General features: G+C 41.7%; 1 protein-coding gene across 1 annotated transcript in view; it reads right to left on the bottom strand.

Moving 5' to 3' along the window:
* Positions 1-16,589, bottom strand: part of CDH4 (cadherin 4) — a 408,741-nt gene that overhangs the window by 126,569 nt on the left and 265,583 nt on the right. Inside the window, exon 4 of the mRNA XM_015881672.1 lies at positions 14,354-14,530. Within this exon, the coding sequence (XP_015737158.1) occupies positions 14,354-14,530 (177 nt within the window). The remainder of the gene's footprint in view (positions 1-14,353; positions 14,531-16,589) is intronic.

Genomic DNA, 16,589 nt, shown 5'->3' with positions numbered 1-16,589 from the left:
ATCTGCTGCACAGTCTTCAGAACTTCTTTGTGAAAGAGTTATTACACAAGGGAAAGCAAGTATAAATTGCATAGGAAACAAGGTAGTTCCATCTATTAACAGCACCTCTGGCAGGTGGTAGAAACCTGCAGGTCTGATTTTTCTTTTTCTTTTTTTTACCCTTTCCCTTACTCTGAACTGAATTCATTTTTAATGTCTACTGCAGAAGGCCAATGTGATACAAAAACCCCAAACATTTCACTACTCATGCACTCTTATTCATAATATCACATCAAATTGCTGAAGTAGTACCATATGGCGCTTGAGCACCAAGCCAGAACAAGTTGTTCAGCTTGTCATAATCTCAAAAGCTGCATGAAACTTAAATAATTTCTCTATGAAGTGGAAGATCTTTGGGTTTAATAAAACTCATCAGAATTGGCTTCTGCATTTTCCCCCTATTATTTTCCATGTTTTCTCTGATTCACGTTCCATTTCCCTGTGCAAGCTATCAGTTTAAGTGGCTACAACTACAGGGCTGAAAGGCTCTAAAAGCATCCCGTCCGTACTTTCTTCTTAATCATTCATCAAGAAATTGAATGGATAAACATCTTTCTCAATCAGATAGAAATGGAATTATAAATAAAGCACAACCAGAAGGACTGAATGAAAAAGACTAATGAAATCCCCTTCACTTTGATTAAATCCTTAAAGCAATACACTCAGTGTCCACACTTCCTCCCACACTGTCCCATAAGAAATCACTGCAACCTTTCCAAAACGCTGTAGCTGTGACATTTACCTGGTACGTGAGTCCAAAGAGAGACAACAGTGGGAATTTCTCAAGGTTTCATCACAGATTGCACTGTGTTTACATTCTCAATTCCCAGAGTCATCCCAAGTCCACTTGATTTTTTATTATTTGTTTCTATACTTATTGCTCTCATACCTGAAAACAAAGGTTTGGAATGAAGTAGGAATGGAGACTGAAAGTGCATGAAGTAAAGACCTGGGGTGAGCTTACAGCTTCCTGTCACTGTGCTTGGCTCCTGAGCTGAGCAGTGGGATCGATCTGCTCTGAGATGGAGAACACACATGGGGACATGTTCCCAGGACTGCACAGCAGAACTGCTCAAAGGAAAAGCTTATTTTAGCAGCTGCTTGATCAATCGGAGAATAAAAAGGACAGCACCAATGAAGCAGCATTTCCTAGCATGCTTCACATATGGGATTGGGACAGCAAGGAGCTACTGCTGGGAACCATGAACTAGCACACGCAGTACAGAGACTGCTACCACACAACCTTTTGCTTAAAAATAACATATAATTGGGACAAGTCTTCTGGAGCGAGCATGTATTGGGAGTTTCCATGAAAACATTTCTATAATGGTTACATATGTGATTGTTCTTTTCTTTTTTTTCCCCTAGCTATACAGAGAAAAAACAACTTGTCACCAGCCCAAAGGGAAAAGCACTTGGCTGCATGGGGAAAGACGGGACTTGTTACATCTGTGGCTTCACAGAAGGAAAGGAACAGCTCTTTAAAAAAGCAAGGCATGCAGAGAATATCTAAGCTAAACAAGTGTAAGGAATCGATCCTCCTCTTCTGATGGAAAGCTGCAAAAAATAACAAAATCCTCAATTTCGACGCATATGAGAATATCTAGCAGCAGGCAGCAGCAGCCTGCCATCCTGGCCCTGACATCAGGCGGGGACACTCTGCAACCTGGCGGCCTGTTCCTGCACAGCCCCACATCAAAGTTCACTCCTGGACACTTCCATGTTGCTATGCTTTCTCTCAGCAGCTTCTATCTTTAAGGATCTAAAACAGTGTAAAAAGTCAAGAAAAACCATTCCCACATTGTTTATCTTAAGGCTGCACCACCTGGTGGAGCAGAGAAGGGAAAAATGGTCCTGAGAGTCGAAGATCCACACATGAAGGGGATTTGGGCATGAGGCAGGATCTGCTTAGGCACTCAGGTACTGGATTCCCATTCAGGGGAGCTACATCACCACTGACTGAGTGCGCTTTGCCCAGTCCTCCCTTGCAGACTGCCCAAGGTGTAGATGCAGCTCCCACCACTGCAGTGCACCTGACACAAAGAAATACAGGAATGTGTCATTGTATCCTCTGCAAGGCACTACAGCGTTTCTGTGTTTAACTTAGAGATGGTAACTTAGGTTTGACTAAAGTTTGGTAAGCCACCTCCATGTTAGCACTGCAGGTTGGATGCTTGGGAATGAGCCCTGCACAGGGCAAGGGATTGGGGGCAGCTATGGAAAAGGGAAAGCATATTTTCTATGAAGAACTACAGGGAGGCTGCAATAAAAGGAGTCTGGAATGCAGATCCACCTATGGCCTCTCAATAGCCAACGTTCACAACAGCCTGGTCCCAGCTTCTCTAAGTACAGCATCTCCAGGATTCAAGCTTTATTTATAAAAACAAAAACATAAAAGAAACACACAAAAACCTCGGTAATAAATTAAAAAAATATATCAGGATAGGGTATAAAGGAGGAAGTAGAATTAAATGTTGGATGTGAGCTGCTTTGCTATGCCTCAGCATAGGGCTTCTATCAGCACAGCTGAAGGCAATGCTCGAGTGCTCCATAGAAACGCAGATCTTGCCGGGCTTGCAGCAGGTGTACTGGCTTCAAGAGCCCTGACTACACAACATTTCAGGTTATTTTAAATGATGTGTTGAAAGCACCTTATCCCAGTGAAGAAAAAGGGAAATGAAAAAGCTGTTGTGTGTAATTAGCAGCTCCCTTTGATGAATCCTTTCCAACACTACCACCTTTGTGAGAATACTTTGCTTCTTGAGGAACAGTTTTGATGTAGCCAACATGGACAGAACTTCAGAACAGGATTATGAGAGGGAAGATGAACCGTCAATTACAGCATCCATTAAAATGGGCCAGAAAACTCTCCCCAGTCTGGGTTAACTCCTCAGATGCCAGATGCATAATTATAGTGAAGACTGATGCAAAAGGAAACTCAGGCTTTGCCTGCTCCAGGACCATACCATTCAGTAGTTATTCTGCTCTTTCAGTGCAATGTACTTATGAATACCCTCTATCCAATTAATACCCCATTAAGCTGCACGCCTGCAGTGACTTTATCCTCAGCCCACTGTATGGTAGCTTTTAACTCCATAATACCCTAGCATTATTACAATATTAGACTACAAGGGACTGATCCAAAGCTTACTGAGGTTAATGAGGGCTCATTAAATTTTGAATTAGGCCCTCACTGCTCAGCAAATACAAAGTGAAGTGAAACAGAACGTGTCAGTAGAGATGACAGAGGGCGTAGCAAAGTTTAAGCCATAATACTGAATGCTGATCATGGCAAAGCTGGGCAATAACAGGGAATGTGTGTGGAAAGCAGCTGTGGGGGAGCATTATGCGTATTTCACCCTGTATTAAACAGCTTAGATTTGTGCCTATATAAATAGATATCGTCTGGTTTGACTATGATGTGATTTTGCCACCATAAGCTCAGACACAGCACAATATTGACATTGCAGCTTCCCTTTAGATTTTAGTCTTGAATTTCACTTGACGAGTATGATACTAGAGACTTGAAATCAGTATGACTCCTTCCCTAATTACTGATTAATCAAGAGCTAAGGTTGCTTACATAAAGAGTCGTGGGGAGAAAGAGGAAGTCTCATTAGGAACAAGAGGGTGGGAAAAACAAAAGCAAAAAGAACAGAAGGAGACACTTTAACAACTGGATGGATACAGAGAGAAGAGCTGATTTCCTTATAGCACGTTATACCTGAATGGTAAATTTTATACTCATGTCTAATTAGAAAATATAAGAAAACACTTTTAATATTTGCAGGTACTGTGGGTTATGGTTCAAAAATAATAATAGAAAGTTTCTCTTTGGTCTTCTAATGACTTCCAACATCCATACATGCTGTCTCACTCCGTCCCTTAGGTGCTCAAAAGAACAGCAGCTGTTTCATAAATTTTGAATTGCCTTTTCCTTTAGCAAACACAAATCTGCACCAGGAACATAAAACTGTCTGAAAAGGATTCGGCAAACCCAGACAGTTGCTGAAAATGCTTCCTCCGATATTTAAACTCCTCTCTTAACAGGAGTTTCCCTGCAAAAACAGATGCTAACGAATAGTGTTTTTGCCATCAAGCTGAATGCGAATGCTTTGGTGCAGTATATATTTTTTTTTCCATGGATACATTAGATGGTGCATTTTCCATCTCTGAAAGAAAACTGCCACCTTGCTGCTTCTCAATTCTGTGCTTTCAAATAATAAATAACTGCTATAATCTTCTGCTAAAGATCTATGTGCTGATGATGTCTGCTGCTTTTACTCTAATTTCTTTTCTGTTAGATGCAGCTGAACGTTATTTACTGGTAAGTAAAATGTGTCATCATTTCACTGCAAACCACGCCACTGAAAGCATTAAGATGGCCAAACATTTGAAATCCCTCCAAAGAGAGCTGCAAATTAAGCAACATCACTTTTTAGTGCGGATCCTCCGTGTTAATTTCTTCCACCCTCCCTCTCCTAATACATCCCCTTCCAGTGCTGTTATGTCTGAAATACCTCCAGGAACCTTACAGTGCTTTCAGGAACACTGCCTTTTAGCTGCTACAATTCCAGCAGCAGCTCTGAGTCCAGCAGATTCCTCCAAGAGGCCACAGCAGCAAGCGGCAGCTGTATCAATTCCCCTGATTGCAGCCAGTTACTGTAAGGGGAAAGCACTGGTCCTGCCACCAACCTTCCCACAATGTGACATGTGTCTCTCCGTTCTCAGACAGAAACAACAACCTTGCCCAGCACTTCTTCTTCCTTAAACCACTGCACTTCTTCATGACAATAAAATCAGCTACTTTGCTTAAGTAAATGTTACAGCTCACGAAGCCTTGAAGCACAGATCAAACAAGTCAACTGCAAAACAGCCTAAAAGGGCTGTAAAACCAAGGACAGGTGCAAACTCCTCCTCAGGACATTTAGTAGTTTGATTAAAATCAACAGAGATTGCCAGCGAAGAAAGGAGTCCGGAAGGTGAACCATCACTGTAATGCCTGCCAGCACTATGGCATTTAAAGCTCTCTTAATATTTCCAGCATAAACTTTCAGTTTTGGGAGCTTATAACTCAAGTCATAGAAGCTTAGTCCTGATTTCCAAAACCTGACGCCCAAAGTAGAATTGCTTGGGAGAAGTTTCGCATAGGACAGCCCTACACGTTTGGTTTGCTGTGATGCAATTGAACACTCCATATGACTTTATTTCCTGCTATACAGAATCATAGAATCATTAAGGCTGGAAAAGACCACTGAGTTCATGGAATCCCTAGAGTTGGAAGCGGCCTTTAAAGGTCATCTAGTCCAACACCTCTGCAACAAACACAGAAAAAGATCCCCAAGTCCAGTGCACCCCACCATGCCCACTGGCCATATCCCACAGTGCCACATCTCCAAGGTTCCTGAAACACTTCAGAGACAGTGACCCCACCACTTCCACATGTATATATTTGCAGCACACATGCTTTCAGAGGATGCACGGATTCCTGGAGGTTCACAGGACTAAAAGAAATTCATCTCTCTTTAACCACTACAAACAATGTGAAATCAAGGTCTACTGGCTGGCTTTTCAGGATGGGCTCCTGGCTCGGTGTCTGTTAGACAAAAAGCAATATGCTTGAAGGGAATATGCAAAGGCTTGGATGTGTGTACAGCTGGAAGCACGATCTGTGCACTTGCAGAGAAATGTAAATAACAACAGAGTTGTGAGGAAAACCATAAGCATGGCCAGAAAGGTTGGTACTGCAAGATGCTAAACACTTGGTCCTAATCCAGTGAGGCACTGCTCACGTCCTTGGCTTTCTGTCACTAAATAGATTCAGAAGAGCCAGTGGAACTATGCGAAAGCTCAGATTTAGGCACGTACTTAAAATCTCCGCTGAACATTGGCCAAAATGTTCAGTACCATCTGCAGATACCCAAACTGCCTTGGGCAAAATGTTTGCCTTAATATAATCCAAGGGTTTGTTTGTTTGTTTAAAGTTGTCTAAGTGTTTGGATAGGAGGAAAATGTCCTTTAAATTAAGGAAATTGGCAACAAATATGAATCTTATTAAAATATGGTGATTATTAAAAATATGGTAAGAGCTATGGAAAATAAAAATAGCAAAGAGATGAGGCTTTAAACAAATTTATGGTAAGCTGCTGCACATCCACTCTTTGCTGCCCCCCCATGTAACCATGGCTGATGCCTCTCAGCAGTCTGCATTAGACACGGGCGAGAAAGGATTAAGACGGTGACACCTTTCTGTCTGACAATCTCAGCAGTTATAAATAAAACAATTAACTGCAGCAGTGAGAGCTTAAAATTAGCTCCAGAGTAAATTCTCTAAAATCCTCAAAGCTGCCATCCGAAATTCCAGGGTGCTGAATTTAATTCTTTGGAGGTGCAGACTAGCAGGAACATATGCAATGGTAAGGGAAGAAATAGTGTGCATGTCTTTTTTGCTTCCTATCATATTCCAGCTTAATAGAGCGAATTTCAGCTACAGCCTAGCTGTCAAGGTTATATCTGCACCCCTACTCTGCAAATCCAAACTCACACCCACACAGCCCTGCTATGTCTTTGGGACTCCATTTCAATTCATCAAGGAAGCCAAGTCCCACAGTAACCAATCACTAATGTGAGTGATGAGTGTTCAGTAATAAACTGCTGCAGAAAAGAGGCAGATTGCAAGTTCTTTGTTCGCATCTTTGCTTTTTCTTCATTATTATTATTTTTTCTTGGAAAAGGCACGAGGTAAAAAACAAACCTTCTTCTTAGCAAATTAACTCACTGTTTTTACAGCATACCCCATCTTTACAGACTTTGAATAGCTTTCCTGAGCTGTGTTCATTGGCTCTGAATACGCCTTCCTAGCTTTGCCTCTACACTGATGATAGCCATACCGAGTGGCTATTACTGTTATCTCAGTTTCTGTAGAGGATGGGGGTGTAACGACATGCTGCAGTGTGTGTGCAGTGGGGTATTATAACTAAATACTCTTTGGAGTATTGATGAACTATTTTGCAGTATGCCTGGGACGACAGTTCAAGGCAAGGGGTGTTTATCTTTCTGTGCCTCCTGTGCTTCCTATGTTTTCTGTTCCCGAGATGAACTCTTAGCAGGAGCTAAAAGGCAAGGGGTGGTGAGGGGGGTGGCAGAGATCTGCCCCTATATGGAAAAATACCTAAGTGAAGATTGTATGGATCTAATTTACAATTTTCATTATTTATTATAAGTGACTCTTGGCATTGTGGCCATAAATAGCTATTAGGATATCCCTCTCTGCTGCACCCTGGAGGTTTGAAATGACTGCCTAACAACACTTCACAGGTGAGGTCAGACCAGCGGTCTGTTCCCAAGATACCCACTCTGTTTAATCACCTGTGCCCAAACTGTAACTGTTATTTACCCTCTGTAACATCCCAGATTTTTATGCATTCAGATATAGTGGCTGAACGTTGCCTTTGCTTTCAAGGAACACATGTAGGCACCAAGCTGAACAGAATCTGTACCAACATTAGGTAATCATCTATACACGTGTCCAAGCTTAAGGACACAAATTGCCAAGCGCAAGCACTAATCCTACAATGATGGTACCTGGATCCTGACTTGATTTTAACCCACACTATAAACAATCAAACAAAAATACCATCCCAGGGCTTAAAGCTGGAATCTTATCAATGAATTTTGACACTTCTGAAATTTTATGCTGACACTTCTGGATCTGAATGGGAGCAAATGGGAGTCTCATTGCTGCCAACGGCTTCGAAGAATGTCAGGGTTTATGTCATGTGGAAATTAAAAATCTGTTGGTTTTGTTTTTCTTTTCCATGCCATTGGGACTGTATTTCATGGTCATTTCCAAATAACTCCCAAATCACGTGGCGTATTTAGTGGGTTGCTGGTTTTTTTTTGATGATATACTGGGGCATTCTCCCATTCATGTTACTATTCCCAAAGACTTTTGGAAAATGGCAAAATCTCAGAGCAATATTTTTAGCTCAGTTGGCCAATGGGACTTCCTTGATATTTGTCTGCAAAGTGTCAATCACCTTAAAATCCCCAACTCACTTTTGACAGTTCTCCTTGAGTAAGTAACAAGGCTGAGCTGGCAAAATGAAATTCTTCAGTCAAACACCGACAAATTCAGAACCACAAGGCACCAAACTCCCCCTCAGCCTGGATTTGAATGCATAAATAAATAAGGTTCTTGCATTTACTCCTGCTAGAAGATTGTATTATTCCATTCTGCAATTATGGAAAAATGCAGAGTAGAGGCAAGATTTACGGTCTGAGTTTTGTGCTGCAAGACTTATGTCAGTAGAAAGGCATTTGTGCTCTTGGGAATCAAAGTTAGATTCACCCATTTGTGGCAGGTGTTTTAAGCACTCAGCCTAACAATCTACCCACGCATGGCACTACAGCAATTCAACGACTAAATTAAATCTCTGAATATTAAATTAATGATGGAAATCTAAAATATTAATATATTCTAATTGAATATTCTCCGATAAATTATCTAGGCATTCTCAGCAATTTGATTTTACTTTCATTTCTTAAGGAACTTTCAGCTGCATAAATACAGCTATTAAAGCAATTCAAAAAGGGAACATTTTCTGCTCAGACAAGAGAACCCTAAACACAAAGAATCTAAAAATTTCTTTCATATGATTGATTAAATCATAGAGCCCAAGACAGCTGAATCATTAAATGACTGCTTTCCTTCAGTCCCTCTGGCTTTAGCAAGGACAATATAAATTCCCCATGGGTCTGAATACAAGGAAATACAATATGTATAATTACAGTATAGGCTTGAATGCTGTTGTAAGAGATTTTCAAATGGAGCATTTATGCTGTAGCTGCACTTTTCAGTCCACAATGCTGTATGTGTGTGTGTGCATGTAAAGCCCATAAAGCACCGGGCATCTGCTTTATCCGGCCTAGATTCCCAAATAGAACACTCTGGTGTAGCCCCACCAGCTCTGGCAGAGATGCATGAATTTACATCAGGATCTGGCTTGATATTTCTGTGAAATGATGGGAGAGTTAAGAATGACATCCAGCCTTCACACACCAGGGAGAATGCAAACAAAGGAATGTAGTCTGAAGAAAATATACAGCTTGGTTTGTATTTAGAACCTGCTCTAAGCTGCCTACTTATAGGAAATTTCAAAGGAAGAGTTGAGAGAGCATTTCTCCTTCTCCCTTCATCTGAAGTGCAGCGATCCTGTCCTGGTGATGCACACAGACAGAGAACAGATCCATACCAGAGCTGAGACTACAGCAACACCTGCTTATGCTTCATGAAACATTTTCCTGCTAATATTTGTTTGCTTTCAGGCTGGTTTGTGCCATGCAATCTACCATCCTGCAACCACCTTTTGAAGAAAGACGGTGGCTCCACTGAGCAGCACAGTTTGCGTGATGCCCCACATCTCCACCCTTGGTTTGCTGCTTCTCATTGCTACTACAATGCAGACAAAAGCATCTAATTTCCAAATTCCAGCTGGTGACACTTGCAGGGATACCAAAGACAAGATGTACAGAGTGCCAGAACCATGGTGGGTTTTTCTCTTTGTTTGTGGTTAGAGAGGCAAAAGAAACACCTGTTCCCACGAAGAAGGAAGATCTAGGCCTATTTGTAATCAAAACTGTCCATGCATCTCTCAGGAAAAGTGAGGTTTGATCTCCTTTGGGAAGCATTTGCGAGGCCTTTTCTCAACAAACCTTCTCTCACCACAGACAGATGCCATCTGTCTTGCAGCTGGGAGTTAATGGATTCTGAACTGCCAATTTCACAGCAGTAAGCAACGTGGTTGATAGAGGAGGCATGAGGGATTTCCTACAATAAAACTATTTAAAACAGTGCAAAGGTGCATGCTGAAATATCTGCGATGAGCAAAAGAAACAGCAATATTCAGGTATGACAGGCTGTGCCAGCTGGGATTCCTCAGCTCAGAGTACTCCTTGTGTGCACCTCTAGCACCAGGATTTGAGACTTCTGGAGAACTGTCTCATTCCATCTATTACCAATGCCCAGACATGGCCCCCAAACATGCTGTCCAGCTCCTGGCTGTGCTATGAATTCTTTTCATATGGAATATCCAATTTTGCCATATAGTTTAACATGTGCTAAATCCATTCATGAGTCCACTTTGGGGTTTTCTGGCACTTCTGAAAGAACTCTCTGCTGCATTAACATGCACTGTGCTGTATGGAACCCAACCAATCAATGGCATTGCTGTCAAGAAACAAGAGTCCTCAGGTATATTACATTCCGACTTTCCAAAGCACTTCAGGACTTTCTGATTAAATTTACATAAGTCACATCCTTCCTTCTTGTTCCCTGTTACACACATTAGATTGTTTCTAGTATTCTTGTGTCTGAGATTACCAGCTCTGGATAGGAGCGAGCATGCTGTGCTTGTAGCATGCAATCAAGGCAGTTCCTAAGAGCACCAAGATCCTGTCTCAGTCTTCTGCAATGGATTTTCATGCTGATGTAATGAGAAAGAACAAATTGTTTATAGTATGAGATCTCAGGGGGAAAATTTAATTTTTTAATTGTTTAATGTATGCAAGCTGGGAAAATTAGGGCCAGTGCAAATCAAGCTGGAGACAGGCAGCTCCCAAGAGGTAAAGATGGAAGTCTGGAACACTCATAAGGTGAATGCTATTGCAGTAGTTCATGGAGAAGTCCATCATCTAAGCTTTCCATGACCAAAGGCTGTTCCTCCACAGCACTCTCTGTCCTGTAAATGAATGGCTTTCATACAACCCTGTGTGATAGGCAAAGACTTCAGCCTCTAAAACTACCTCCATATTTCAATCAGAAGAAGCTGCAGACTTGTATGTGGACCCCAAACTGAGATACTTCTCGAGATTAAAGAAAAGAGAATGAAAAACAGGATTAGCTAATAGATAATTAGATAATAGACAATTAAGAATTAGCTACACATGTGGCTAAAAGGAACACGAGTCAGTGAGAAAATAAAGGGTACTTAGCAAAGAAGCGACTATTAAGTATTTTATCTCAGTTGATCAGTGTGCTGTATGAGTCATTTGCTCGGGGAAGGAGGTGGATTTCATATTGTTTTTGTATTTTTAATAGGCATTCTTATGGACCTCATGGTTATAATAATGAGAGTACCTGACAATTAGTAATGAAATTATCCTCACTACAGTAAAATATTTCACAGCATGTAAAATGTTATTCCTAATACAAAGGTGAGAGCCAGGCACAAGGAAATTAAGCCCATGATTTTCAAAAATGGTTGCAAAATAAATATGCATGTATCAATAAAATTCAATCACTTTTTTTTTTTTTCAGCTTGAAACAAAATCAAAATTTGCAAAGCACCGATACCATCTCTAAAACATGGTTTTATCCTTACATACGCACGTAATTGTTTATACTCTGATTAATCAATTCGTTATTTGGATCTAAAACTAGAAATTCTTCAGCATCTGAAACTCAGAAATTCCTTTTTTCATGTCTACTATTTTTCTTACACTCATTTCCTAGTTAGTGTGGTTGATGCATATGAGCAGACATGGATGTTCCTTTGAAAGAAAAGAAAAATACCCTGTAATTAACAGAGGATTTTTTGGCAGAGATAATGTTTTGACTTTCCTTTTTTTTCCCCCATTTAAAAAGATTTTCATTTAATGTATTTTATCAGAATGAAATGCTTTAATGAGCACAGAATTACGTCTGATCCCAGCTGAACCAGACAGGGCTGCACTCCAAGGTGCGGAGCTCCCATCAAGCTGCATTCACCTTTGCTATGATTTAAACTTCATTCAGGCACAGCCTTGCTAAAAATACTGACAAGTAACTAATCAACTTCCACAAAATGGAATTTTTCCCTTCACAATAGGAAGCAGGAGTAGGAGGGAACCCGAAAGATTTGCCTATGCATTTCAAATTAGTGTGACCTATAAAAATGCAACCACTGAGTTGTACAATGAAAATGTACTTCTGGCAGGGCTTTTTTTGTTTACTTTCCATGCCATCCTCTTTCCCTTCCACGTAACCACAACCACAGGTATGATAACGGAAAGATGGGTTTCCATTAGTTATTCCTATCGAGTGTAAATGCAAGCAGGGCTCTCCAGACCACACAAAGCCCAGTGTCCAGGAACTAGCATTAGGTTTGAACACATCACATAAACTAGCAGAGAAAACTGTGGCAGACTTCTTTCCATACAAATCTGTGCTGTAACTTCACTTGAGCATTTTGAGCTGCAGTATGTGAGCAGATGGACAAAAAAATATTCAGTGCCCAGTGAGCAAAAGCATGGGAAATCAGATCAAAACTGTTACCTAGATCTAGGAGACAGCAGAATGCTCCAGGGCAATCTGAAGATTATGTGGATGGAAATAACCAGATAGTGCTGGTCTTTGAAATGTCGATTTGTCCTATTCTGGATAATTAAGGAGTAAAGCTTAGCAGGGAAAGCTGTAACTCCTGCTAGGAATCACCCAACCTTCATGTTCAGGGGCCAGCAAATGGGCCAGTTGCTACAGATGAGCAGAAACTTGAACCAAGCCTGAAACATCAGGGGTTCTCACGCTTAATCAAGTTGCACCATTTGTACAAAGCTATGATCTGCCCTGTCATTACAATACTTTCTGCATGTCAGAAGCAAAGGGAAGCAGCACTATGTAAATCATTTCTCTTTCCTACCCCATTTTTTAATTTATTTTTCAGTATATTCACTAGCATCTATATTTAAAAACGACATTGGAATGTATTTCTGTGACAATCTGGGAGCCCTGCATTTCCAACAGCTAGGTTATCTTTCCAAGGTTACTGGTAGTTTAAGTGATGAATACCAATGCTCTCGTACCTATATAAAATCTAACATTTGTCACTCTTGATGATACTGGAGTATTGCATTCCTGAGGTCTACTGTTTCATCCCCAGTGCCACAGAGATTTCAGTCCTTATAAATCAATACATTTGCCATGGTACAGGGTACCAAGTTGTCCTCTGGCTGTCTAGGCAAAGCCCCAAAGAAATCAGTAGGGAGTGTGGTGGGGCTTAAGTTCATTTTCTAAGTAGCCTTCTTATTTTCCATAGGAATGCAGGAATTAATCTGAATAATTAATACAAAAAAGGTATTTTTGACACATTCAGTAATTCTCTTCAGACATTTCTTCAACATATTAGGACAAAACTTCAATGGGTCACTCCCTACCCAGCACGGCTGAACATAGAGATTCACTGGCAGATTCTTTTCTATAAGACACAGAACGATTTGCCACCTAACGCTTTTTCATTCCTTGTCATACTTCCCTAATCACACAAAGAAATGTCACCAAGAACTCAAGTATATCCATTACTCAGTGAATGGAGCACATGGAACTACAGGGGTCCTTGCAAAGTTCACCCAAACTTCTGAAGGACTCAGCCAGCTCATTGTGCCCTCTCAGACATTGGCTGTGCAGGAAACTATGAGCTAATCCATGGGAAGCAGATAACGACAACAACTCATTTGAATCCAGGCACTGTTTCAAGATGATGAGGTGAACTTCCCGAGAAGAGGTGCCAATTGCACACCACTGTTCCTCAAAATGAGGTCTGAAATTTTACATTTGTCACAATTTTCTTCCAAGGGAAGAGCTGAAAAACTGCCAGGATTTTTTTTTTTTTAACACCCAATCTTTCTACCACTCCCAAAACTGCAACTAGAGGAATATCAGTGTGTAACTGTATGTGGTGAACACGTATCAACAGCAATAACGTACATTCAAATACGCCTGTCAAAGCCCCTTTCTCTTTCTTTTTCTTTCCCTGTCATCCAATAACCATCACAGAAAGCCACACAAGCAAACCTGATCTTGGTGATCGTCTTTGTAAAGAAAGAAGCCAGCAGCATGCAGAGGATGAGGGATCCATCTGCGGCGGCACGCAGCCAGCTTCTACCAGCCCTGCCATGCATCTGTGCTGGGCTCAGGGTGGGAGGGGAAGGACGTGGCACCCTGCGGCACTGGGTGTCACCAATCCCAGCTTTACACCTGCAGCCGTTTGCAGGATGACAGCGTGGGCAAAGTGCCATCTTGGCTGCAGCGCCGGCGTCTCCCGGGGGGACTGGCTGGAAGGAGGTGATTAGGCTGCTGTTCAGTCAGGGGAGGGAAAATTTGCTTCAGAAAACCAACGCTTCGGCAGCATGTAAAAGGAAACTTCTCCTGCCCAAGAAAGAGCAGAGAACTTGCACATCAAGCCAGCTTTCCTCTGCCATGAACTTGGCCTGCACCTATAACTTCCCTTGACCCACTGCAAGATTATCGCGATTGCTATCTCAACTTATTTCAACTTACCCGAACCAGTTGCTGAGGAAAGGGACCCCTTGAATTTTCTGGCACGTTGATAGGGGGGATGACCCAGTCTCGCTTCTGCCTCCGGAGGCCTTTCACACTCTGGTGTTGGCGCCAGGGGAGCAGGGTGTCACTTTGCTGCTGCACAATGTCCACGGGTCCACTCTTCCTTCCCTTTGGCTGTTTTGGAAGCAAAAAAGCAAACCCAGTTAGCTTCTGCCTCATTTCTTAGGACCTCTCCCAACAGCAGTGCTTCCCTGCTTGCAAATGGTCACATGGAACTGTGAAAATTATTGTTATTAACATGAAATATTCCTGCATCACAAAGACACAATATGCTTTACTGTCAACTCAGCTGCCACTTCATTTTCACAGATATATGGAGCTGTCAGTCTCAAATCAAGATGCCTCCCAGAATATATCGTCTTCATTACACCAGCTGCAGGGAGCTCTAGCGGCACATTGGGGTAAAGAAGTTCCTGTAAATTTCTAATAAATGCAACCTACCAGAACACAGGAAAAAAAAAAAAAGAAAAAAAGAATTCCTTTTCTGTATCATGAGTTCAGGTTTATAGCATGAAGTTACCCTGCTCCTTGGTGTCAGAAGGGCTACAGCAACCTGTGGCCTGTGGTTCTGCAGGGGCATCTGGCCAAACCAAACACATCAGGACCAGAGGGAGAGCAGCTGCTCAGCTGCAAAGGCGAATGAGTTCAACTTACTACTGCACAAGGAGTGACCTTTTCATAAGAGCTGAATTTTGAATACAAATCTCCAATATGTATCTCTCCACATAGCCTGGAAAGTATCTCAGTCAAACAGTTCTCATGATTTGAGGTCCCTGTGAGACATCCTTTATTATTTGTTTTCGAACAACTGACTCTGCCTATGGTCAACTTTGGTGCTGGTCACCCTGACCAGAGGGAGGTTTGTTTCTTGTGATTGTCTCCCAGCTTAGAAGGCCTTCACCAGATAACCCTGCTGGAATAAACATTCCCACATTCTCACATGCCCATAAATTAGTGTGACTGACCAGACTTGGCTTCCATCCCTGTTTCCTTCTCTCCTTATCCCCTATGCCTTGGAAAGGTTCTTGACTGTACAGTCTTAAAGAAGCAGACACCCTCCTACATATCTTTCCATCCCAAACCCAAGAACACCATAGAGCACTAAGTAAAAAAACAGAAAAGTTCTGTTGTTGAAGTCTTTGCAATTTTAATCTATGCTATGTTTTAATTTTACTCCAAACATGCAAACCGAAACACCCCACACATATTTGCAAGTCGTTATTTGTAGGCACTGACTTCAGCAAGAACCCCTGCTTTGAAATCTGTAGCTTGATGTAAGTCCATCTAGTAGCACATTTCAGTAGTTCTCAGCCTGCAAGTACAATGAAGCAGGCAGCCACCTGAAAACTAACAATATCTGCAGCTCAGTGGTGACTGCGAAGCTGTGTGGCCTTTCTGGATGCCAAGAGCTGGACATGGCAGTGAGGAGGCCATTCTCACAGCTGGGCTGTGGCCCTGATTGCTGGTACCTGTGGAGCACAAACAGCTGCTGGCTGCAGCTATTAGAGGCATTTGTGCACAAATGCAGCTATCTTTACTGCATACTTTAAAAATGAGCCGCTTTGAACAGAGCTGAGTTTTTAGAGAGCAGACAAATGCAGTCCTTTTCAGTCACATTCAGTAGCCATGTTTCTCAAACTCTCTGTCATGCTAATTCACACCACCAAGGTGACTTGTGTTTTGCGTTTGCTCCAGCACTGTTCTTTACACCCTCACTAAGCTGCTACAAGATGACTATGCTACTCAATATTAAGTATATTAAATATACTCAATATTTAGATGCTGTTCTACAAATACTCAAGTGTGTAATGAACAAAGAAAGAGCATTGCACTACGGGAGTGGGAGACTTCTTCAGGCTATTCAGGATGTGGTAAAGACTGTTGAACTCTTCCTTCCTATGGGATGCAGTATGCTACATCCAATAGATTTCATCTAAAAAGGGCTTTATCACCAGAAAGGTGTCTTTTTGGAATACTGGTGTAAATCATATTATCTCAAGAAGACACCCAGAAATGAACATCAGCATGAAACAGGACTACCATAAACGAGCTATAGAAAAGTGGATATCCTCCTTCTTTTAAATTGACTTGTGATTTCCAAATGGGGTTCCTTGGAGAGCAGGTATTTGGATCAGTTTATATAATTGGCAAGTGAGCATGGGGACAGATTATG

Source organism: Coturnix japonica, chromosome 20, assembly GCF_001577835.2.
Source record: "Coturnix japonica isolate 7356 chromosome 20, Coturnix japonica 2.1, whole genome shotgun sequence".
Lineage (NCBI taxonomy): Eukaryota > Metazoa > Chordata > Aves > Galliformes > Phasianidae > Coturnix > Coturnix japonica.
The sequence above is the reverse complement of the archived record's forward strand: the minus strand, read 5'-3'. Positions and strand labels throughout refer to the sequence as shown.